Genomic DNA, 26,002 nt, shown 5'->3' on the forward strand with positions numbered 1-26,002 from the left:
TGCAGATTTCCCAGTGGGAGTGAAACTATTCGACTCTGCCATTAAAAAATAGGGGTGTTTTCAGCAAAAAACGAATAATCCTGGAATGCACACAAAATACTGAATTTCGGAACAAATCGTGCATTACTTACAGCAGCAGAATACCACAGAAATATCAGACGAAACATGAAAACACTATATATTGTATTTCGGCCTGAACCCCTCTATATTGCAATTCAAGGAATTAACCCCTTATGTGCATCCATTTCCCACCTTGGTATCACCCACCCCTGAAAACAAACTCTTAATACCACGCTGAAGCGTTTGGTAATTAGTAAACAACATGGCGGACTCGACTCGCTAGAATGCCCGGGCGTCGATCATAAAAAGTGTGGATAGCTGCTCGAATTCGCCACTCTGTTTCAAATTTTGAGCATAAACGAATATTATACAGTACAAGGATTGCTGCCGCTGCCCCGCGCGTTAGGTATCCCCCCCCCCCCCCTGTTCGCTTCCGCGCGTGCCCGGACACTCCCTCGCGTGTCTGTGCGTTAAGTAGTAGGACCCCCTAATAAGTCCGACAGAGTCCGTGCTTCCCTGTTCAGTCGAGTGGAACCTGGAACTGGCATAACGATTATTAAATTGTATTTATATTTCAGTTTCTTACTGGATTTTTCAATTTAATTAATTGCGAGAAATAATTTGTCGTTTGGGACAATGTCACTTGTGTGTGGGAAAAAAAGTAACTTGCCATACCAAAAGCCGGCCTGAGAAAAAAATAACCCTGTCTGATATACAGGAAGTAAACAGACAGTACAATTCAGCTCTAAAAATTCAACGTCATATTTGGGCAGAGACACTTCTTATAAGGACTGAGGTAATTGACACGTTTCTTGATTTGGGTAATCCTTTATCAGGATCATTTATTCGGGAAGCATCAACCGTATTTACCTAATAACAAAATGCCTGGCCGAAAACAACTGCTTTCAGACGTTAACCATGATGAGAACTAGCAGCGAATGGAATAATCGACTGGGTCGGAATTAATTTCCGTGACTTGATTTTTTGGGTGCCCGGTAGATCGGTGCTTGTAAACCTATGTGCAAAACAAATTTTGCCATCTCATGATGGCCATAATTTATTTGTTTGATTTCAGTATAATGCTCGTTGCCCATTACCTTTTCTCCCCAGTGAATCAAATATATAACAACAGAATACATCACTATAGCCACAAATAATTCCCATAACTATTAATCGCTACTAGTGACTTTGTATTTAATTCAGAACGAGGACTATGCATTCTCAATGCTTGTTATTAATGATGATCTTTACTTTTAGTCTGTATTTTCCCTCGCAAAATGTTTATATAATATATTATTGTACTGTTTCAGGACTTTTATACTCACTTATGCCATGCAAAAAAAAATATTGCATCGTCATTTTGATATCCATACATACATTTGTTATTTAAGACAAAATTGATCACAGTAAAACATCCAAAAATTGTGTGATAATTCACATACATGCAAGTCATTTGTTTTTAATGTTTTTAGGGGGAAAGAAGGATGTGTTTCCAAGCAAACATCTTGTTCCTTTGTAACGTCAGAACGGGAACTTGCTGGGCAGCTTGCATTGTTGATACATGTAAATAAGGCAAATTTCTTGTGCAGTTTTCTCATCTTTGACTAATTTGTCACTTATGTACTTGTTCGTTGTGGAAGAATGGACCATAATGAACACATAACAAGTTTGTTGCATGGGGTTGAGTTACATGCGAAATATGTCAGTTCTGGTGTAGCTGGTCACCGTGATTGTCATCGTCACCAACACATGTTTGTAGGCTGTTGCTGGACCCTGGCACTGGAAAAAATTTGACACCTAAATTGTCTCGCTATTTAGCAGGTTACTAGGCACATCACTAAACTGTTTTATATTTCATTGATGGTCTGAGTAAAAAAAAAAAATATTCAAAATTAAAATAAAAAGAGAACATATTTTGACATTTTAAACATTAAAGCGGGAGGGTCTTCACCTGCGCACGCGCGGGAATTGAGTCCCAAGCGACAATAACACACTATAAAAACGCAAAGGCTCATGGGTAGGTGCTTGTTTGTAAACAATGACACGCTATGACCATCTGACGCATGCGCAGGTGACGACTCCCCCGCTTTAAAATATAGTGACCAATAAAATAGAAAAATAATTAAAAAATGACAAAGGAGTTACTAAATAAACGACAGCCGTGTGGAAACGAATTGACATTCTGTTGAAATGGTGAACACGTTGGGTCATGACGAGGACAAGTGCATGAATGGCGGATAACAAAAATAATTGAGAGGGACACACATACAGACAAATTCAGAGTGGATTCGAGTTAGTGTGATTGTCATAATTATTAAAAATTTACTTGGTGGAAACACATTGACAGCCCTGATTCCTAAGCCTGGATTCTTATTCCATAAATTATTACGCAGATCAAGCTGCAAGTAAAGGTAACAGAGGTGTGAATTCGACATTCAACACCAGTCATCGAACAACTTTTAGCCTGCGAAAATGAAAACAATTAGCAGTGTGTAAGGGCTGCGTAATTTCCTGTTTGTCCGAACCTTCGTTTTCGTGTCACTGTCAAAATTATTGCTACCTTTTACATGACACGGACTAAATGGTCTCTATAAAACGATAATCAGGATCACAAAAAAAAGTCAAATCATTTGAAACACTTACCCAACGTCTCTCTCTCTTCTGGAATCCACCTCTGGTATAATGGGCTTGTCCGGAATTTTTCTTCTTTCAAAAGTGTTGGTATTGCGCCAGGTTTAAGTTTTTGGAGTTTTTCTTTAGAACCTACCGGGTAGTTGTTTTTTCATGGATGAGGACAGTTTTTCGAGAAAAGAATCTGAGGTGAAGTGGACACTACATATGACCGCTGTAAGGAGAAGGTCCACCCCAACCCTTTCTTGTTATTTTCACGACTTTCGTCCACTGACGTTGCACCTTCGGATTGATTGGAAACATGTGAAAACTTGCACACTATGACTATACGTATTATTGCAACCGCCTACAATACAACCTTTAACCATCATAAATGTTTGTTGTGAAAATAACTTCTAAAAACCCTCTCTCTCAAAAAAAAAAAAAAAAATAGAAAAAAAAGAAACGCCGACCGAGAAATGTATATCGTTTAAAAGTATGTTGAAAGATGCAGTGTTTATAAAAGTACGAGTCAGGGGTATGGCTTCCTCTCATATATTGGCATTTGGTGGTGCACTTTCGACGAGAGTCGGAAATCCGGAAACAGTCGACTGTTTCAGGATAGATGGGCGTGGCTACAGCACGAGAACTATCTCAATTTAACTTGGATACGAGTAATCATTTTCAGCAGGAAAATCAATAACTGCCCATTTCAGTGGGACACAGATCAAACATGGGAAACGTGTGGGTGGGCATTGCACAGGCACTTTAAAATTCTCCTATTTTTTTGTGAAAGCCATAAGTAACCCTAATAACACAACATATACTTTTTTAGCATAGGTCACCTAACAAAAATATGATAGAATGTTTCTGCCATAGGAACCAATTCTCATTACTTCAAATACAAAGCATTTTTAAAATGTTTGTTTAATGTGTTTCGTGCAATGCATCATGGGAAATGTTGACATCGTAACCATTTGCATGACACAATCGAAGAACTGATTGAAGTCCTTCTGAGTGTGTTCTATCAGGTGTCGGCTTGTTGAGGTTGTCTACAATATGTTGATATATTTGAGTAAGTGCAAAAGTTAATCTTACTGTAACAGTGTTCTACTCTGTTTAGCCGATAAAAAACATAAAACAAAAAAAAGGCTCGCCATAGTATTAATACATAATAAAAGTTGCATACTGAGTTACAGTTAGCAAGTGGACAGAACAATAAATGGGCATGATCGGTCCCGTATCTGAACTGACATACTATAAAATAGGATGTTGAATAAAATAAAATATTTTCTCCCCTGTACGAGCAAATAGTCCATCAACACACAGAAACACAGACATGTAAACTACATGTATACACATTTTTTTGTGGACCATATAATTCACTACGTTCAATTACCCACCATAAACTCTGGTCAGTCAAAATGATTTTGAACTGTAGGCATTAATCTGCGATTCAGCAAACGACAGAGAGAGAAATCTAGGTCAGGAGAAGCCCCATGACCAAGGTAATGAGGCGGCGCCATATTGCCTTCCAAATCACTCTCGTGTTTCTCCGCCCGAGTGTGTCTGACTAGCTGTCACCTGCGTGGCAGCCGACGCTGTGGCTGGTAAAATTTTTGTGTGCATTGCCTTACAAGAAAGAAAAAACTCGGGTGACGCAAATTTGGCCACGTACGTTGGATCTCTTTGTGTCAGCTGTAATTCGTTCCTCTCATGCATGTCTTGTTCATTTTTACCAATGTTTTTTCAAAAAATGGATAGCAAGAAAGGGTAAATGCCAGAGGCTCTTCACCTCCTCGTATGGTAGTTGCTACCAGGAATTACCAGCGTGAAACCCACATAGCAAATCCTATTTGTGTTTCGACTGTGTGCGGGGCTCGGGGATTTTGCCTAGAGATTTTTTGTAACAACTGGGGTTCCGAGGCCTGGGATGCGTTCCAAGGCTGCGTGCAAATTACTGAGACTGATCGCGTCGCTCAGGCTCGCAGCAGCAATGAGTGAGAGATTTCTTGGCCCCCCCAGCTGATCGGAGAGCTTCCTCTCAGTATGTTTCTGCAGGCGGCGGTTTGCCTGATCATGCCGACAACAACGAGGTTGTGCTCCTTGAGGTTTTTACTCTGATGGGGCATGTTGCGGGTCCCTCTGTGGATCCGTCCTCACACCGTGCTGGGTTTGCCTATGAGTTTCGGGCTTTGGTTGAGGACCTGCCAGGACAAATTGCGTCCCTTGCAGGTCGGGTAGACCAAATGCAGGGGGAGCAGGTTGCCTCCACTGCAGTTGCCCCTTGTTTTGGCATGCCGTAAGAAGCACACCAGCAAGCAATATTAGCATACAGGATGCTTCCTCCTGGTATCCAAGCCTGTCCTTCCCTAGTCCACATGTAGCCAATGGGGGGGGGGGGGGTAGGCTGGTGGTCAGGCCTACGATTTCGGAGGGGACAAGCATAGCAGGACATGGGATTTGTTCATTTAAATTGTACTGGAGCCAGCAGAGTCTGGAGTCAAATCTAACACCTGGCCGGATCCTTCAGTTCCTCCCTTTGAGGAAGGAAGGAGCAGTCTCGTTCGGGATTCCACTACCAGCTGGTACAGGTGAGACCCGCGAACCAGTTTGGCATATGCCAAGGGCAAGCAGAAAGGACCCCAAGCTGAGAAAACATAACGACCAAAGTCGGCCCCCACTGGCCAAAAATAGCCAGGAGGCAAGCATCCCGGCTCTTCCGGAGGAGGGAAGAGTGGCGACGCGTCTACCCGGAAGGGACCAGGTAGAACCACCGAACACGCATATATCTGTCGCACAGATTGCGCCGGTGTACTCTGGATCCCTGGACTCTCCAGGTGGTGATACATGGTTATATGATCTTGCTGCAATCTCCACCCCCTGGCATCAGCAGACTAAATCAGTATGTGCTTCCTGGAAACACTGAGCACCGTATTACTCTCCGGGCTCTGTTTCTACTGGTTATCCTTGCTAGTTTTGAGCAATGCTTACCCGCACATACCGATACACCCAGCGAGTCAGTGACTCCATCGATTCACCCATTTGGTTCAAGTAGTCGAGTACAGGGTGCTCCCCTTTGGGTTTTGCATGGCTTCATACTTATTCATCAGAGTGTGGAAACAGGTGGTGCTACTTCTGCGCCAGGCGTGGGTACACATCAGCCCATACCTAGGCAACTGGTTGCTACACAACCTAAACAAAGGGTGGTTAGTCGAACAGTAAGGCTAACACAGGATTTACTACACCAGTTGGGCTTCCTAGTAAATCGAATAAAGTCCCTCTTTGGCCAACACTTAGCCTCCTTGGCCAACTCCTGGGCCTGGAGTTCGACATGGAGGTGGGCTTGGTATGGTCTTTGCAGGCTCATTGCCTAAGCGACCTAGCCGAACGCCTAGTCAGCGTCCTCTCTGTGTCCCTCAGGGAACTGATGCGGGTCATCAGAACGATGGGTAGAGTTCGCAGGGTAGTTCCCCCAGGCTGTGTTATGCAGCCATCCAGTATGTACAGCACACTTTGTTGCAGCACTGGGCTCACTTACAAGAATTGGAGAGGCAAATGACATTTTCGACCAAGCGTGGTATGCCTTGCCCTGGGGGTCGGCAATTGCCAACCTCAGGCAGAGACTGTTAGGAGGCCTAGACCCTGAACGAGGGAACCACCCAATTGTGCCTTGTCGTTTGTGTTGTCCGCTCTAAGCAGACCGCCCTTTGAGCCTCTCCGATCAGCAGCACTCAAAGTTTTGATGTGGAAAACAGTCTTCCTACTAGCCCTCGCCTCAGGTCGGCGTAGGGCTGAACTAGGGGCCCTGCCTGTCCTTCTCGGACGGGTGTGCCACCTTTATGGACAATCAAGTCAAGCTGAAGACACGAATCGGGTTCCTCGCCAAGAATCAAATCCCAGGACACGATCCTCACCCGATGGTCAATCCCCGGCTGGCAACATTGTCAACCCGGAGGATCAGGAGGAGTTGCTTTGGTGCCCGGTTCGAGCTCTGAGTTGCACCGATAGCCGTACTAGGGAGTCGAGGCATGGCAGCAAGCACATGTTTATGTGTTATGGCCAGAGTAAGCAGGACAGACAAGCCTCCTCGACTTCCATTGCCAGGTGGATCACTGCGACCGTGTTCGAGGTTTATAACCATTTGGCTTCCTCAACACTGGATTTACAGAGACACCAAGTACGAGCGCATGAGGTCTGTACATTTGCTAACTCATTAGCTCTTGCGCCAGGTGCCCCCTTGAACATGTGCTGAGGGCAGGCTTCTGGAGAACGCAAAATGTCTTTACCACTTCTACCTAATAGACACCCAATCTATTGAGGAGGGTCCTTTTAGGGAGGGTCCTGTCGTAGCGGGTCAGGCTTCGGTTACTGACCCAGCCCAGATGACCTCAGAGATCCCTGCGCATATGCGATAGAACAGTGTCGGCAGCATGTTGTTGTAGAGAGATCTCTCTCGTCAGCGCTCTTTGGAACTTTCCAGGTCTCGCTTTTGACCTATGCCCTCATGCAGAACTGTTTCGGTCTATTCTTTTGAAAGCTAGTTACCCAAGAATTTGGGTCTAGCGTTCTTGTGCATACCGTACCCCGTCACCGTTCAGCATTTTGCTTTGTTTCTGGGGATGGCACTGGCAAGGTAGGACACCGATTCTTTACTGGTCTCAACTAGGTGGTCGTAGGTAGAGGGTATTATCCCAAACTGGGACACCCTTTTTATCATTTTAGTTCGCTCTGAAACCCAGTGAATTTAGGCAGAGGGTTTTCAACCCGCCTATTCACATAGTTCATACCCACCATAGACACTGGGTCCCTCCCGACCACCCCACTTTTCCGTAGCATTAGCTTAGTCCTCAGTGCGAAGAAAAAGAACCAGAGTGATTTGGAAGGCAATATGGCGCCGCCTCATTACCTCGGTCACATGGTTCATGACGTGAAGGAAAATCTTGAGTCATGGGGCCTCCCCCGACCTAGATTTCTCTCTCTGTTGTTGGCTGAATCATTTTGACTAACCGGAGTCTATGTTGGGTATGAACTATGTGAATTAGTGGGTTGAAAACCCTCTGCCTAATTTTTATTTCAGAATTTTGAACATTACTGTATGAATTTATTACATTACATTATTGTTACATTACTCTTGCTAAATTTTGAGGATTTCTGAATATTTTTTTTAGTGGTAGCAAACTACCTTAATCTAGGTTCTCAATGGACAAAGTTGTAATAGTTACATTACGGTTAATAAAGTTGAATTGAACTTCCATGGAATATATATATACTGGTATATTCTGTGAATTGTAACAGAGTTTTAGCTCCTTACCCTGTTCAGCTTTATGTCTGCAACATTGGTTGACAAGTCTGTCTTAAGTACTCTTACATTTTGTATGTCCCAAATAAACACCCCCTCGAACAAATCTTCAAAAACTAATAAACATACCCTCAGAATAAATGTACCGGAAAACGAAAACATGACACGTCTTCACATCAAAGATTGTACCCGGTACTTTTTTTTGGCTTTATGAAAAAAAATACTTAGAATTGTTTTTTAATCGGCCCGATTTAGAAAAATAAATGCACCGTCCTAAATTTGTTAGGAAATAAAAATCAACTTACTGGTATGTTTATTTGGTTCATGAGATACAATTGCATCTGACAGCAGACAATCACATGACAGTTGTACTGATTACATGACCTTGTACACAGACATTTCATTTACTAATTATTATTTTTTGTCCCAGGTTTTACTTGTATGAATTGATTACTGCAGTCCTTTGTCAGTGTTGGCTGTTGCTTAGTGATGCTACCATGGCAACCGGAGGAGGATCCCAAATTGGAGATGTGGATTCAACTTCCATTGACCCTTTACGGATACTCTTCAGTCAGTTAGCTCGAGAGATAGATGAGAATGAATTTACTACAATGAAACAACTTTTACTGGGCAAGCAGATTCCTAAAGAGAAGTTTCATAAATTGAACAATGCTCTGAGCCTATTTCTGTATTTAGAGGAGAAAGGATGCATTTCTAGTACAAATTTGAACTTACTCAGTGATCTAGTAGTTGCAATTGGTAGGAATCCTCTATTAGAAATCATAAGTACATACCAACAACAAGACACTGGAAATCAACAAGCACATATGCCCAGTACTGGTAAGTGATTTTGTATACATACATGGTGAAGCTATAACATTACTAGAACATATATATCCATTTAAATTTCATGATTTTATAATTGGATGACATTAAGCATAACAATGTTTTTGTTTTTTATAAATGTTACTGAATCACCGTCACTCATTACCTACATTTCTACTTAAAATGGGGTAAAATTACGTCACTTGTAAATATAACTCAAAATTAACCCCTAGCAGCCATTTACTAATTCTATTTCAAACACTATCAGACTTGGTCACCTTATTCATCAGTATAAAGTCTTCCCTTAGTATATGAACGACAGATGGATGTCCTGTATGAAAATATCATGCAAAAATTGAGAAAATCTGATAAAATATTTTGACTGTTTCTACTTGACGAATCACTAGTGATACACATTCAAAGGTTACTGATCTCAGTGGGAATATGCATTGTTGTATGTGTTCAATGAAGCAAATCATTTATCTTGTAATAATATCTGGTAATGTATCTCCCAAATCCCATGGGAATACTAGGCTGGGTTTCAAAACCAACTCATGGAGAGAGTTGTTGCACAGTCTGATACACAAACCTACCAATAAAATCTTTACAGAAAATCAATATGAGCACTCCTATGAACTGGGTGCCAAACTTTGATCAAGATCTGAAGCTAATAGAAAATCTATTTAGCCCAAAGTTATCAAATCAAAAACAATACATAAAAATTAAAATGTTGCATCCACATTTAAAAAAAAAAATTGTACTAAAAAATATGTATTCTGTATTTTACAAACAGTTCATTCGACAAATGGAAATTCACAAAAATTTGTTTCAGCTATTAGAACAGAATGATAGAGCTTGTATATTACTAATTTAAAAATGCACTTTAAAAACAAAGATTGCAGTGTTTTGAAGATGTAGATTTTCAGGAGGCAGTACTGGACTGTTGACTTCTCTCTCCACTGGACATCAACTTACTATTTAAGTTGATTTGCATACAAAGCAGAACTTGCAACATGATAGCTTTTCATAGAGGGCGTTGTTTTACTTTTCAAATAATACAGTAGTCACGCAATGAATATAATAAGGCAGTTCATATTTGTCTCAGTGAATCATTAATTTTTGACAGACACCTGTACAAAATACTTTGACAAAAGCCAGCTAAGATTTTCTGTTGTCTTGCATGTTTTATAAATCTATTCACGTCTGAGATGAGGCATTTGTTTTTATACTAAAATATCTGAATTACTTTGAATAAAGCTGGAAATTATGTCCCTTAAAATAATTAAACAAATTAGGCACCAATGTTTTTGGCTGATATTTACATCTATTAAGGACATTCGGTAGACTGCTTTCCGACTGTTGTTTCAACCCCAAAACTTGTTTGTAACTAACTCACACTAATTAAAAATTGATATCGTGTTAAAAACAACCTTCATGTGGTCATGTGACTGCTAAGTAAATAAATCTATAATTAAAGATTCAAATGAGTACTGTAAAAAGGATGCCAGATTTTTTTTATTGAAAAATATAGAAAAAAAACATGAGAAACAGAACAATAACAATGATTTGGGATAACTTTTTTTATTTAAATTATTATTTTTGTATTTTCACCAAAATATTTTAATTTTAGTAATTAATGTTTTGTACATGACTGATTTTAAGTGATTATTGACTTGATTAATGTATTGAAACATTTTGTGTACATATTATTGTATTAGACACAGATAAAAATGCTTCATGTCAGACATTGAGTGATTCAAGGGAATTTCAAGATATCTTATCCATGCAACCTCCAAGTAAGTGTATGTATATTTTATTTTTCCCTTTATAACAAACAACAGAATTCTATATTTTTATTGTGTTTGGCATTATAAATACACAACCGTGCTTGGAATGCTTGTTTTTTTAACATTTCTAGTCTTGAAACACTTAGTTTTGGGTCTAACACACACTTGTGTACTTTTTTAAGGGATAAGCCCACAAATGCAAGGGAATTCACATTCAGCTACTCAACCTGAATCCAAGCTGCAGCCACAACCAAAGAAGCATGAAAGGCAGCCCGGTAAATATACCAATGCAATACTTTTATATATAAATTACTAGATGACTGGAAATAAATTAAAGCACTATACTTTTGTTTACTGAATAGTTAGAGTATGAGTAGTAGGTTGTTAGCGTGCAGGTAAACTTATAAAGTCGTACTGTTTAAAACAAGAAAATGCTGACAAAGCAAGAATTCTTTGATGGAAAACTGTGCTCTACACTTAAAATAATGAGCATTAGGCAAAAAGTGTTACCGGGTATAACTGTTATTATAATTCTGTGCAACAGGTGAACTCGAAATTGAGGTGAATGTGGATTCTTTCCAAAAGATGGAAGCTCGAACAGATCAGACAGTGAGGGAGATTAAAGCACAGGCATTATCTGATATTGCTCGCTGCCTCTTTAGTAAAGTCAAAACAATTGACGATATCCCAGCTATGATAAAGTACCTTGATGACATTGGTGATATCATCTGTAAACACATTGACCATAAATGTCTGGTTGTTGTCGTAGAATGCTTATCATTATCGGCTCTGAAACGGTTGTGGCAGGACTACAGAGTGGGGAAAATCAATTCAATCTTTCAGGAGGACATTGTTTCAGAAGATGTTTTGAGAGAATGTGGTGCTTCTAAGATCGTCTTGACAACTACAATTGAAAGATGGCAATATCGTAAATGTTTCTTAGAACTTCAAAAAGGTAATAATATATTGAAAATCCTTATCTGTGAATTGTTTCACATATTCTGAAGGTTCATGACATAGATTTGAAAACTAAAAATTGTAATTTCATACAAGTATACTGTTTATATGCTCTCATAAGAAATACTCTATAATATAGCTGATGTAGTAAACTATTAGGGTTGTACAAACCTGTTTGTTTACCCGTTTGTCATACCTACAAGAAAACCCGTGGAACCTGCCCACCTCGCCACAAGCTTCCGAGCGGCCATTGTTGTGCAGCGGAACATTTGTGAGAATTGGAACTGGCAGGCCTCTGGTGCATGATCGCCCTGTGCGTGACCCTTAGGCGAGGCCTTTTTTCTAAAAAATGTTACTGTGACCAATGGATAAATAAGTATGGACGACAGAGGTATAATTATCTGGTACAACGAATTCCCGTACAGAGTTTATTTACCAAGATTACACAAGAGAGCGACACTGTAAATTACAGGAACTAAAAACCTAAATAAGATGAAAATACAATAATTTACATTGAGAAAATTAACGATAATTCAAATAAAAAAAAATACATTTCACACTAATACTGGAGTTGCCATTCAATGAAAGCGAACAAAAGATTAGTTAAAGCACATGTCAGGAACAAAGGTTTGCATGGTCATTGAAGCACATGGCCAGAACAATAGAAACAATCTACATACCCCGTCAGTTGGTCAAATCTAACAAATTCCACTCAGTTTGGCTTGTAGGAGTTAAAACTTTCTACACCGTTGAAATGAGCTGGACTCTGAACATTCGCAAACCAACTCCGGGCTGAATGGTTCAGTGGTCAGAGAGGTGAATAGACGAGATGCTCCTCAGACGAGTCCAGTGATGTTACTGACCCAACTGACTTCTCAGTGCTAAGTTTCATGGGAAATATGCAAATTACTTCTAGTCACTCATGTGTGCCTTTTTTGGCAAATTCCACGATAACTAATAATTTAAATTACTGAAAATACACAAATCATACATCTTAAATAAATGGTTTAAATACATGTCTACATTATCAAAAAAAGTCAGTAGAAATAATCAAAAAAATATTACAGATTAAAGAGCGCCCTCAATGGCCAACTTTACTTAGCTCACATTACACTAGGGTCTTTCTTTTGGACCCAGGTATATTCTCTAGTAGTTCAGTTTGGGGCTGTAATCTGTAATTAAGCTTAACGAGTAATAAATGAAATTTATTATTTCCACAAATTTTCTGGTAGGTATGATTAGGTAAACAAACGGGTTTGTACAACTCTAATAATTTTTTTCTGTGTGAGATGTATGGGTTTCAGGTAAGTTGAGTATGTGTTCCCCCAAACTTCTAGTGCATAAGAAATATGTGGTAGGATGAAACAGTTATATAATAGTAAAAGAATAGATGTTGGAATAATGTCCCTTGTTCAACTTGAAAAGAATACCTGCTTTACTACTTATTGTTTTGTTTACTTTCTGTATGTGGTTCTTTCAGTCAAGGTTATTGTCCAATTCAACACCAATGTACCTAGTTGTTTTAACTTCATCTATTGTTACCCCTTTTATACTAATTGTACCCGTTGAATGTATTGATGCCTGTTTACCTCTAAATATAATGTATTCAGTTTTTTGGGGAATTTATTGTTAATTTATTTGTATCGCACCAGTCTATAACATTGTTTAAATGAGAATTTATATCTGAAAGATCTATTGTGTTTTTTGAATTGAAGGTATGAAATAGGCTGGTGTCGTCTGCAAATAAATGAGTGTCAAAATACTAGTAATCTGTGGCACTTGCACAGAGACATGGGGAACTCTGCAAGTAATTGGTAGTTCATTTGACTGCATCCTATTAATATTGACATGTTGATTCCTGTTTGTTAAGTAATTTCTAAAGAGATTTTTAGGCATCCCCCGAAAACCGTAATTGTCTAGTTTGCTAATTAGAATATCATGATTCACAGTGTCAAATGCTTTTTTAAAGTCCAAAAATATACCAATCACCCCATTACCCATATCAATTTCCTGCAGAATTGTCTGTGTATGTCCGCAATTGCTATCTTAGTACTGTATCTCTCCCGGAACCCATATTGATGATTGTACAATAGATCATTTGTTTGTTAATTATTTTCTCAAATACTGTAAAATGACTAATATTCACTGGGTTTAAATTTCACTGATTTACCATTTCAGGCATATTCAGTGGGTTTTAAATTCACGGTTTCGTCATTGTGTTCTATGCTAAATTTTACATATTCACTGTGTTTTAATTTAGCACATTTTCCAGTCAGCGAAATAAGCAAAATTAAAACTTGGTGAATAATTAACCCCTTTACAGTATTTTGCTAATCTGTGGTAATACTGATACTGGTCTGTAATTGCCTGGATCACTAGGTACTCCTTTTTTGAGTCACTTTAGCAATTTTTAAAGAATTTGGGAATACACCTGTTGAAAACGATAAATTAATTAATATGATTGAGAGGTCGAGAAATGTACTCCACGGCATAAATTAACAGTTTTGGACTTACGTAGTCATACCCCACAGCCTTATTTTTATCAAGTGCCTTTAGTAGTTGAAATATTTCTTGTTCAGAGGTTGCATGAAGAAAGAAATATTGTGGTAAGGATTTTGGTGGATAGGAATGATATGATTTAGTGCAATGATTTATGTTATTAGCAAGTGTCTCCCCAACTGAGACAAAAAACTGGTTAAACCCATTAGCAATGTCATGTTGGTTAACAAGAGTGGTCTCTAAGCCATTGTGTGTAGAAGACATATGTAGTGTACTTAGCAAATTAACATTATTCCTGCCATCAAAAATATCCTTAATAACTTTTTAATAAATAGGTGATTTTTTTAGAGACGCTTGGGGAACCAAAATTTACAATATAAATCACTCCGGCGACGAAAAAACATATTTTATATATAGGGTATATAGCAGAATTCTATATCGACTCTGTGAAAGGCAGCCCGGTAAATATACCTATGCAATACTTGAACGTTAAAGCACTATACCGGTACTTCTGTTTACTGAATAGTTAGAGTATGATTAGTACTAAGTCGTTAGCGTTGTTTAGAACAAAGAAACTTGTGTACATACTATAATGTTTTTAGATGTGATTGATTTCATTTATACTGATTTAAGAGATATGTAACAGGAGATATGAGTGGAAAACACAAGCAGGTAATTACCATAAAAATAGCCTGGACAAAACACAAACTAATGACAAAACAAAAAGCATCACTGACTGACTGACTGTGAAAATAGCTTCTGAAAAACACAAACTACGAGGAAATGGTTAAATGAAAATAATTGAAAACAGGCATTACTTGACTGACCATGGAAAGTAACCAAGTCAAGATGGTTCTTTTATTTAACAAAGTCCAAAAATGTGTGAACTTCTTACGGTACCTCGTCCTCATCGCCGAAACACTTCATGCAGTTGGTGCCAGATACTCAGTGTATGTGTGTGTGTTGTTTACTAGGTTGTGACTACTTCAATTTAACTTTACACCAATTTGTGATGACAGGACCTAAAATGTGACGATCCTCACTATTTTTATAATTTATTTCAATACTTAATTGAATTTAAGTTAAGTAGCTTAGGTTTAGTAAAGGGGGAAGTTATGGTTTATTTTATATTAATATTGATATATATTATGTCACAGGATATTCAACTTCTAATTCTATTCTTCGTAATTCTATGTTGTATTGCATTTAATTGAGTTCAATTAAACTCCAATTAAAACGCAACTACCGTATATAGGAACACGTTTTAATCAAGTTCATATCGCAACTATATTAAAAGTTATATTAAAATTTAACTGTATTAAAAGTTGTCACAACGATGGTACATCGTGAAAGTGTGCGTGTGTTCGTCCGTCAGTTCCACATATATGTTTTTGATTAAATTTGACGCTTAGATGCTCTGGGTTTTGGTCAAAATCCTCTGCATATTAATATTACCTAATTTGCATGATAATTAACAAATTACTCTCCATGGATACATATATCTAAACAACATTGGATTTTGATGAAATTTTGTGCATGGATGCTATGGGACAATGTGCAAACCTGATGCATCATATTAATTACCTAATTTGCATAATGATTTGTCAATTTTCGACTTTTCTACAGATCTCAAGTACTAATCATCACATTACAATGAAACTTGGTCCATGGATGCTCTATAAATTCACGAACCTGATTATTTTCGGGTAAAAATGTATGCAAAATAATTACCTTATTTGCATAATGATTAGCAATTTTTTGGCTTTTCCACTGATATCTCAAGTACTAATCATCACATTACAATGTGGTACATAGATGCCCTGGCATAATGTGCATAGTTTTTGGTTGAAATGTGATATACGGTAAGAACTGTTGCAGATAGGGACATGCAACTGGTGCAATAATTTTGTCTGACAAGATAAATGACCAAAATATCAAGTCATCATATATGGTCATTATTTCATTAAATATATATAATTGTTAAACCATAGCTACTTGGAACCCCCCAGATCATTGCTTGCAGTTATATTTAGTCCCCGTTCGGACGAAGTCCGAAAACGGGGACTTATAATTTGGTCTCCGTCTGTGCGTCCGTGCGTCCGTCCATCTGTCCAGAGTCATATCTCAGAATCCCTTGGACCGATTCCATTCATTCTTTGCATGTGCCTAGTACTTTATGTGGGACATATGCACATGCAGTTGTTTAGCGATTCGATTCAAAATGGCCGACTGGCAGCCATCTTGTTTTTTTAAAATGTTGTATTTTGGACATGCTTTGTCAGTTTTCATTCACTTGGTACATAGATTAGACATGTTAGGATACATGTCCATCACGATTTATTTCACAATTGGATCAAAGATGGCCGACTGGCAGCCATCTTGTTTTTTGAAAATGTTGTATTTTGGACATGCTTTGTCAGTTTTCATTCAAATTTAGTACATAGATCATACATGTTAGGATACATGTCCGACCATCTGTGAGTTCCTGAGTCTGTCCGTCCGTCCGTGCGTCAGTCTGTCCAAAGTCATATTTCAGAATCCTGTGGACCGATTCCGTTCATTCTTTGCATGTGCCTAGTACCTTATGTGGGACATATGCACATGCAGTAGTTTAGCGATTCGATTCAAAATGGCCGACTGGCAGCCATCTTGTTTTTTGAAAATGTTGTATTTTGGACATGCTTTGTCAGTTGTCATTCAAACTTGGTACATTGATTATACATGTTAGGATACATGTCCATGACGATTTATTTCGCAATTGGATCAAAGATGGCCAACTGGCAGGCATCTTTTTTTTTTTTATGCGGTATCTTGGACGTGCTCTGTCAGTTTTCATTCAAATTTGGCACATACATGTACTTTATACATGTTAGGATGCATATCCATGACAATTTGTTTCAAAATCTGGTCAAGGATGGCCGATTGACAGCCATCTGACTTTTTGGCCTTACTACTATATTTCCACAATTTATGTACCATTTTCTTTCATAATTGGCACATAAAAGATGGCCGAATGTTTTTATTTTTGGCCATATTACTACTACACTGAATACGTGCTTTGATGTAAATAAACAATCTGTTGTATACGCCACTTGGAACTCAAGTTTCAAGGACACGCTCGCGACAACCCCTCCGCTTTAATATGACGAGCACAAAGAGAACTTTCAAAAATTTAACGGGGACTGTGTCATTTTCAATGACTTGTTTTTAATGCTGTATTTGCTCTAATAGAAGCACATGTGCTAACTTCATGTCTCCAATATCCTTGGCACACAGGAGTTCTTTCTAATCGAAGTAAAAGGCGGAGTAAAAGTGCGCCACTAAAGGACAAAATATGAGAGGAAGCCATACTCTTGTGCTATACTTTTATAATACTGCGTCTTTTAACGATATATATTTGTTGGTCTCCTTTTTTTTCATTGTATTTTTGGTGGACTCATCAATGCGTGTAGTAATAATAGTGTCAGAATTTATGCTTTCGCAAACGTTTCAAAGGTCTGACATAAATAGACAAACAACGTAAAATCAATGAGACAAAGATAGGTAGGACATTCTCCCTATATCATCGTGCAACAGATTCACTAAACAACTGTTCTGATTTATAAACGATCAACATAGGATTTAAAGACACGTGCCAAAAAATTAAATGTAGCAAGTACTAACACTTTTTAAAGAACCAGATTCCGAACTAGTTCATGTTCACCACGTCGGCTTTCAGAAGAGAGAGAACCGTCGAGTAAGTGTTTCAAATGTTTTGAGAATCTGAATAATGTTTTGTAGAGGCCATATATTTTGTGTTACGTAAGAGGTAGCAATGATGTGACGTGAAAACCGAAGCGTCAGTCAAACAGTAAATTTACGCAGCACTCATACGTTGATAATTGTTTTTTAATTTCGCTGTCTAAAAATGTGTGAATTGTTTGGTGATTGGTGTTGAATGACGACTTCACACTTCTGTGATCTTTTCTTGCAATTTGATCAGTGTAATATGTGAGCTGTCAATATTTTGCAAGCAAGTAATTTTTAATGTGATGTTGTAATTATGACAATCACGCTGACTTCAATTTTGCTGTGTTTTGCTCTCAATTATTTTTGTTGTCCAATCAAACGCTTCCATTCACGCATTTGTCCCTGCCAGAAGGGACATATTTCATATGTAACTCAACCCTATACCACAAACTTGATAATATTTGTAGCTAATGAAGGGCTTAGACTGAGATTGAAACCATTTTTTCCACTTAAAAAATGTTATGCTTAGAAACATAGATGTACCAATAAATGATTTTAGGCGAGAAAGTAGCAGGCATTTCACAGGCACTTTAAAGAATCGTATACATTTGAACCATATTTGCTCTCATATAATCTGAAACATAAAATCATAATAACTCATTTCAGAATAAGCAGTCATGTATTCAAAATAGAGAAAGGTAGACATACCCAACTCAAAACACATTTAGATGACAGAGTCTTTAAGTAATGTTCCCAGATCAAAATTGAAAATGAAAAATTCCATGAAGAAATGTTTTATTTCTTCATGGAATGTTTTAGGTACCAAACAGAAAGACAAAAGTATCAATATTCCAGAAGAATTAAAAAGTGATGTTATGAGACAGACAGACAGACAGTATGCGGTCAAATCAAAACGATACTCCCGCTGTACTGTCTTCGTGCATACTTTGCAGTAACCTTGTAATAACATTATTATTATACATCTTTTCCTCCCAGGAATACATGATGGGAATGCCGAAAACCAAAAGTTTAGAATAGATTTAGCAAACTTCTTTGTGTGGGGTCCGGTCAAACCCTGCCATGTTTATACTTCGCCCATACCAACAAAGATGGAAGGGAAAGGTATATTAAGGAGAAAATTTCTGTCTGGCGTTGTCGTCGTTAATAATTGTTATTGTGTGTACAATAACTTTGCTAATTCTATTCCAAACTTCATCAAACTTGGTCACCTTATTCATTATTGAGCATGAACAACAGATGTCCTGTATGAAAATATCATGCTAGAATTGAGATAAATATTGTAAAATATTTTGACTGTTTCTACTTGATTGATCACTGGTGATACACATTCAAAGGTCAATGATATCAGTGGAAATATGCATTGTTGTCTGTGTTCAATGAAGCAAATCAGTTATCTTGTAATAATATGTTGGTAATGTATCTCCCAAATCCCATGGGAATACTATACTGGGTTTTAAAACCAACTCATGGAGAGATATTTTGCCAGTCTGATACACATTTGCAAACCTACCAATATAAAATCTTTACAGAAAACAAGATGTCAGAAAATCAATATAAGCACTCCTATGAACTGGGTGCCAAACTTTGATCAAGATCTGAAGCTAATAGAAAATCTGTTTAGTTCAAAGTTATCAGATCAAAAACAATACTTAATAAGCAAAGCGTTGCATCTACATTTTGAAAAAAAAATGAAAATTAGCAGGAATTTGTTTCAGCTATTAGAACAGAATGATAGAGCTTTTATAATACTAATTTGCAACATGATAGCTATTCATAGAGGGCGATTTTTACTTTTCGAATAATACAGTAGTCACACAATGAGCTGACATGTACGTGTTACCGGTGTCTGTGACTCTGTGACTAAAATTTGTTCCACTGATAACTCGAAATTTGGCACACAACTAATATATGATGAGTAGATGTGCTGATTAGATTTTGGTGCAATTTATGCATATTAATTATTGCATTAATTCATTTATAACTTAGTGGTCTTTGAAGTTTCTGAACAAATATTTGACTTGGGTGAGTAGCCTAATTTGCATATTGCGATTCCGTATTCTGTCGCGAAAAATAATGGTAATATTTCATTGGAAAGTCTGAAAATTTGCGAGTTTTAGTATATGATGATTTAATATGTCATGATGGATGATTAGAGCAGTTACAGCGACTAAAAATATTAGATATATGCCAGTATGGCAAGTACACATGCGTCACTTTTGTTTCGCACGCGATTCTGCAGTGTTCTCCCCAGGCCTTTTAAGAGTATCGGGTTTGATACTGTTCTTTTTATCCCTTATACTGTTTCCCTCAAGTTTCCGATCTGTTTCAATGAACGTTTTGTTTTATGTGGGCCATTGTTTTGCAATGATGAATCAGTAATTGGCATCAGACAGCCTGTTTTAGGTGGCTGAACAGAACAATACATGTGAAATGATCGATCCTAAATATTTATCTGGACACTCTATTCACCGGCAGGTCTGCGGATACTTCGGCCTATTTTCAAGCATGAATATAGATGGAAAACCGATGACTTTTTTCAGTATCGTTATAGAATTATTTACGATCATTCAAAATCATTCAAAATACAGTGGTCATATGCTGTTCGTTCAACACAGTACTACCCTTCACCGCTATTGCGACGCAACGAGCAGAGAAAAGGAAAACTGAATCCCCGCGTCTACACTTAATCCATGGATTTAGGCAAACACCCGACAGCAACAGCAAAGAAGTTTGTCAGTTTTATTCAAGATATAAATTTTCTGTTTTACGCATTGGAGCTACACAACGTGACAGAAAGCCTTCTGATGTGATCTTGTTTGTAAACAATCTATTTGCACACAACTCCCAGTGTCTTCTCCTCGAGCAGACAGTAATGTTTCACATTCGTTTTTGCATGGTTTCCATCTTTCTCAAATAAAACGAAGCAGTTGATTCCTATTTTACTCAATGTTTATTCTCGTTTGATATTTTTAAACAAAATATGCACTCATTAAAAAATTAGTAAATATGCAAGTTTTTGTTTTTGCCGAATGAGGACAAGGAAGACAAAATGGCAGTAGTTTTGTGTTGGGTCGATCTTCAGTTTGTATCAAAAGCATGTCTCACAAATGAGGTATTTTTTTCGAACGATAATTTGATAGCAACTAAAACAAATTTCAATCATTGGCATATGTAAGGGCTGAACCACTTACTGCCAAGGGCTCAAAGTCCGGATGAACACTAAACCGCAATTTTTCTAGGTATGTTGTACAGACTTTGCAGTTGTACGAAATAAAGAAAATAAAGAAATTCTAGTTCAAAATCAAATCGTTCGATTTTTGCGACAGACGTTCGGTGCGCGTCTTTCACGCAATTCACCTATTAAACAGTATCTTAACATTATTCGCCTTCTGCACATTGAGTGTGGGTTTCCTAATCTACTGTCAGGAAACTGGTGTTTGTCATCTATTTTGAAGGGCAATGCTAGATGTAAAGTCACTGCTGTGCATTGTAAGCTGCCCATTACTCCATCACTCTTGTTAGGAATTTGTGCACAGCTTGTGTTTTGAAGATTGGAGGACAGTGTTCTGGGCAATTTCAGTGATGTGTTCCGTACGTACCTCCACCCCTCTTTTCCGCTTCATCTTGAGACATCACAGTGCTTTGCAGCCAACCTCCCTACTCACTAATGGTGAATTTCATTTGTAGTGTTTTCGGGTTGTAGTACATACAACAGTTACTAGTGGTCTCCCCTGGCTCAGCCTTGCAAGAGATTTGACACCACTAGTTGTCAAAGGGGCCACTGATCTCATCAGTAGTAGTTAATTGTGAGTTTTAGATTAGTAATAAATACCCCCTACTGTACACAAACACCGTCTTTGTGTGAGTGCTATTGTGCTGTTCCCTCCTTAGCACATCCAGATTTAAAGATAGGGACATGCAACCAGTGTTATAGTAAAGGACAGGAACAAGTGTATTCAATACCAGGCGACCATATATGGTCATGTGACCTCATTAATATGCATAACTTTCATGTCAAAAGCACTGTTGCAGATAGGGACATGCAACCAGTGTTTTAGTAAAGAGAAGGAACAAGTGATATGTCTGAAGTATCAGATGACCATATATGGTCATATGACCTCATTAATATGCATAACTGTTTTAGATATAAACTTGTAACCAGCAATATAATGAAGGCATTGGACAACAGAAATGATACATATATCTGCAACAGTACTTATGCAGATGTTATAATAAAAATAAAATAACGTCAATAGGGAGGTATGTAAATGTGTCGAAATGGGCGTAGTGCGAGTGGTTAGTGCTAGTGCTAGTAGCACTAATCCGAAATAGTACTAGATCTAGTGCTAAAATGGCACTAGATCTAGCGCTAAAATGGCACTAGATCTAGTGCTAAAATGGCACTAGATCTAGTGCTAAAATGTGCACAGTGCGAGTGGCATTGTTATCGCATTGTCAACGACGTCGAATAATAGTAGGGACATCAACAACCACTTTCATATGCAAACTACAAACAGTATAAAACATCGGCAATATACACGAGATGTCCATAATAATACTTTCTTTATATGCCGTCGTAAATTAGCCATCCGAAAATCGCCTGGGGATTTCACGGCTGGTGGGCACTTATTTTGGGCTCAGAATTTCAAAAAATAATCATCAAATATTTTTTGAGGACTTCCATTTTCATCATTGAAGTATCTAACTAGTGTACGCAGACTTTCAACACCGTCAGTTGGGCCACCTAAGACGAAAGAAACTATTGCAGAATTAACAATAATAATTAATAATTCTTGTTGAATTAAAAAGTAGACCGCCTGCAATTTCATTACAATATCGCCCAGTGTCATTTTTCAAATACATTTGTTTTTATTTTATTGGTAACGAAAGTATATTCTCAACGAAGTTTCAAATAAAAACGAACAGCAAATGATTCTGGTTGCGCAATCCGGTCATGCTGCGTCTCACAATTGTTGAATATTATTCAGTAGTGATTATAATAATGCACAAAAAATAAATTCGTTGAATTGTAATGAAATTCAAATAAAATTCACTTAGTTTCATCGTAAGCAAATGATTCCGATCGCATATAAACGCTCGATGCTGTAGGGTATCCGCCATGTTTCTTTTGCATGAGTTACATACATGCAATAGGCTATATTATTGTTATTGTTACTCTTCTGACAGCTGACAGAAATTTTTGTTTGACCGTGTCCTCGCTATTCGAAGCCAAAATGGTGGTGTGGTTTTTGTATGGGTGAGCAGAAATTGGTGGCGGAAGTCTAACGACACTTGACAATATGATGAGCACTTGTCTTCCTTTGACGATTGCTCACATTCCCAGAAATTTCTTTCTGTTAATTTCGAAATGTTTTCCATTTTGTTTTGAAAGATGTCATCTCCACAGCTCGACGACAGTCGCCATTCAAACATCTCAACCCGAAAACCTCCCCCTAGCCTTGTTGCATCTTTTCATGCGGGGTCAAAGTTCCATTCCCATCTAGGGCACATGTCGCGACTTTCTCCAAGCACTCGTTCAGAGACATTAGGTGGATTATTCTTAGGACTTCTTCCATTATATTATCATCACAGCCCACTTTTTTTGCCATGGCAGAAATTGACACATCTGTTTCCTCTGTTGTACCGATGTATGATCCCGTGTCTGTTTCATTTTCTGAGTTGTACCACAGGGAGTTGGACAAACTTATGTATTTTAATAAATTATTAAATAATAAAATGTTATGTAACTTTTCTTTTATCTCCCCCCCTCCTGGTACGGTTGTGCTCATGCCACAGTCCTATAATAGGGTGTGTCTACATCGCGCATTAAATTTGCATATAACATTAGCGCGTAACAAAGATTGTGATAAAGGAAAGAGTGGTATAAACAAAGATCAGTGATTACTTGAAATCGATACCAGGAAGGGGGGGGGGGTAAAAGAAAAGTTATATAACATTTTAGTATTTAATAATTTATTAAAATACATAAAGTTTGTGATTGTACTCTGCTGTGGAGCTGTCACTTTTGGTATTGTATGCACAAAAAATTGCATCTTTTATTTGGTTATGATAGGAACCACGGTCTGATTCCTTCAGTAACATTATTTTTTCCTCTGACATAGTGTCCGTCTTTCCTTTTTACAGACCTCTGGTATTGTTGTATATAATATAAATCTTGGGATATAAAATAGCTGATGTGTTGTGTATGAATGGCGTTTGTTAAAATGAAGTACAGAGGAAACGAAATTGGTCTTCCCGAAATTGTTATTTGCATATTACTGTTAAGCTCCAGCAATCAATCAACATTAATTATGCAAAATTTATGTAAAATAAACAGTTAAAGTAAGACATGTGTTTTTTTAATAATATAAACCTAGTTTATTAGGTGTTCTACTCACAATGGAATTTTGAAATTTTCACTCAAGAATAAGGAGGTTTTCTGCTATATGAAAGTTAAAAAAGTGAAATTTCACCTCTAAATACATTTTCCCCTGCAACGCCACCTTTATAATAAGATCATATTAAACATGAATAAAAACAACTGAGAAGAAAGCTGAATAAGTTGTTATAACTGAATAACTTGTATTATTATACATCTGTTACCATAACACCATAAGTATTGCACTAAGTATTTTCATTCTACCATATTATGAAACGTAAATTTCAAATATGGAACAATTACAGGTATGAGCGTCCTCTAATAAATTACTCGCTACACAATGGTAAATACTCCCGCTGTACTGTCTTTGTGCATACTTTGCAGTATCCTCGGAATAACCTCATATTATTAATGATTAATATTCTAATCTCATCTGATATGCAGCACTTTTTGCTAATTAAGCAAAAAGCCATTCTAAGACTTGATTAAACATAGCTATTCCCTGGTATACTTTGTTTTGAACTTCAAATTGACAGTTGTCCTTTTTGTTGGGATTAGCCCTAATATTGGTGGCAAAGAGTGTTTTTTCTTGAAGTTACTCGAGGGGAACTTCCCGCAAAATCTCAGGGTTATGAATATTATAAAACAGCTGATATAATAATAATAATATTAGCTAATAATACTAATAATAAATATAGCTGCAAGCAGTGATGATGATGGTTCCCAGCTATGACAGTAAGGTATGGGTCAACTAATGTCAACTACCATCTACGACAGCGATATACAGCTAGTTGTTGGTCTCTATTTCAATTCTCAAAATACTAGATTAATGCCTGTCAGTGATATATAAAAGTTTGCATATTAATGAGGTCACATGAATATGTATGGTCATCTTATATTTCAATCGGATCATGTCCCTTCCCTTCTCTTCACTATAGCACTGGCTGCATGTTCCTGTCTACAACAGTATATGTATTAAATCTGTTGTCCAATGCCTTCATTATAATACTGCTTGCATGTTCCTATGTACAACCGTGCCTAAGATATTACAGTTATGCATAATACTGAGATCACATGATCATGTATGGTTGTCTGGTATTTCAGACATATCACTTGTTCCTTCCCTTTACTATAACACTGGTTACATGTCCCTATCTGCAACAGTGCTTTTGATATGAAAGTTATGCATAATAATTAGGTCATATGAAGACATATAACCATCCAATATATTTATGTTGTCCAATGCCTCCATTATAGTACTGGCTACTTGTTTTTATCTACAACAGTGCTTGAGATATGACAGTTATGCATGTTAATGAGGTCAAATGACCATATATGATTTTTATAAACAATCAGCTGATTGGTAGTTTGCATACAAGTGCATACAAGCCCTGCCCACTGTTGACTTTATAAACATAACAGTACATCATAAGCTTGGCTGACGAAGACAGTTTCCCCAACTCCACGTTTTGTGGAACAAAAACGCTCACCAAAATAGATTTGTGCAGATTTAATTATTTTTTTTGAAAACAGTGTTGTTCAGGTTGTGGTACTCAACCTTTTCGTGGTGTTTCGGCAGTATCCAAAGGGTGGGCGAAACAATATTCGTGTTTTCGCATAAATTTAAACATCTCAACTTCAATTACAGTTTCAACGAGGTCCTTCAAAACTATTTAGCTCCCAGTCTATTTTGTCATTTCCTTTGAAATTTTCAGGAACTATGGTTCTGGTCTGGCACATTCAAAGTGCGTCATGTGGATTTATTGTTTTGAGAAGAAAAAAAAAGTAATCACATTGACAATCGGCAGTTTAATTAAAAAGTGTGAAACTTTC

General features: G+C 37.6%; 1 protein-coding gene and 1 long non-coding RNA gene across 2 annotated transcripts in view; one reads left to right on the forward strand and one right to left on the reverse strand.

Moving 5' to 3' along the window:
• LOC100366565 (uncharacterized) overlaps positions 1–26,002 on the forward strand; it is a 59,074-nt gene that overhangs the window by 16,469 nt on the left and 16,603 nt on the right. The window contains exons 2-5 of the mRNA XM_085495403.1: positions 8,403–8,812; positions 10,516–10,593; positions 10,767–10,859; positions 11,129–11,539. Coding sequence (XP_085351529.1) covers positions 8,470–8,812; positions 10,516–10,593; positions 10,767–10,859; positions 11,129–11,539 — 925 coding nt within the window. The 5' untranslated portion in view covers positions 8,403–8,469. The remainder of the gene's footprint in view (positions 1–8,402; positions 8,813–10,515; positions 10,594–10,766; positions 10,860–11,128; positions 11,540–26,002) is intronic.
• Positions 11,939–12,434, reverse strand: LOC144358560 (uncharacterized). Its single transcript, XR_013421865.2, has 2 exons — positions 12,222–12,434; positions 11,939–12,024 (listed from the first exon to the last, which is right to left on the reverse strand). It is a non-coding gene; the product is annotated as an uncharacterized LOC144358560 (long non-coding RNA).

This window comes from Saccoglossus kowalevskii, chromosome 21 (assembly GCF_978046115.1).
Source record: "Saccoglossus kowalevskii chromosome 21, keSacKowa6.1, whole genome shotgun sequence".
Lineage (NCBI taxonomy): Eukaryota > Metazoa > Hemichordata > Enteropneusta > Harrimaniidae > Saccoglossus > Saccoglossus kowalevskii.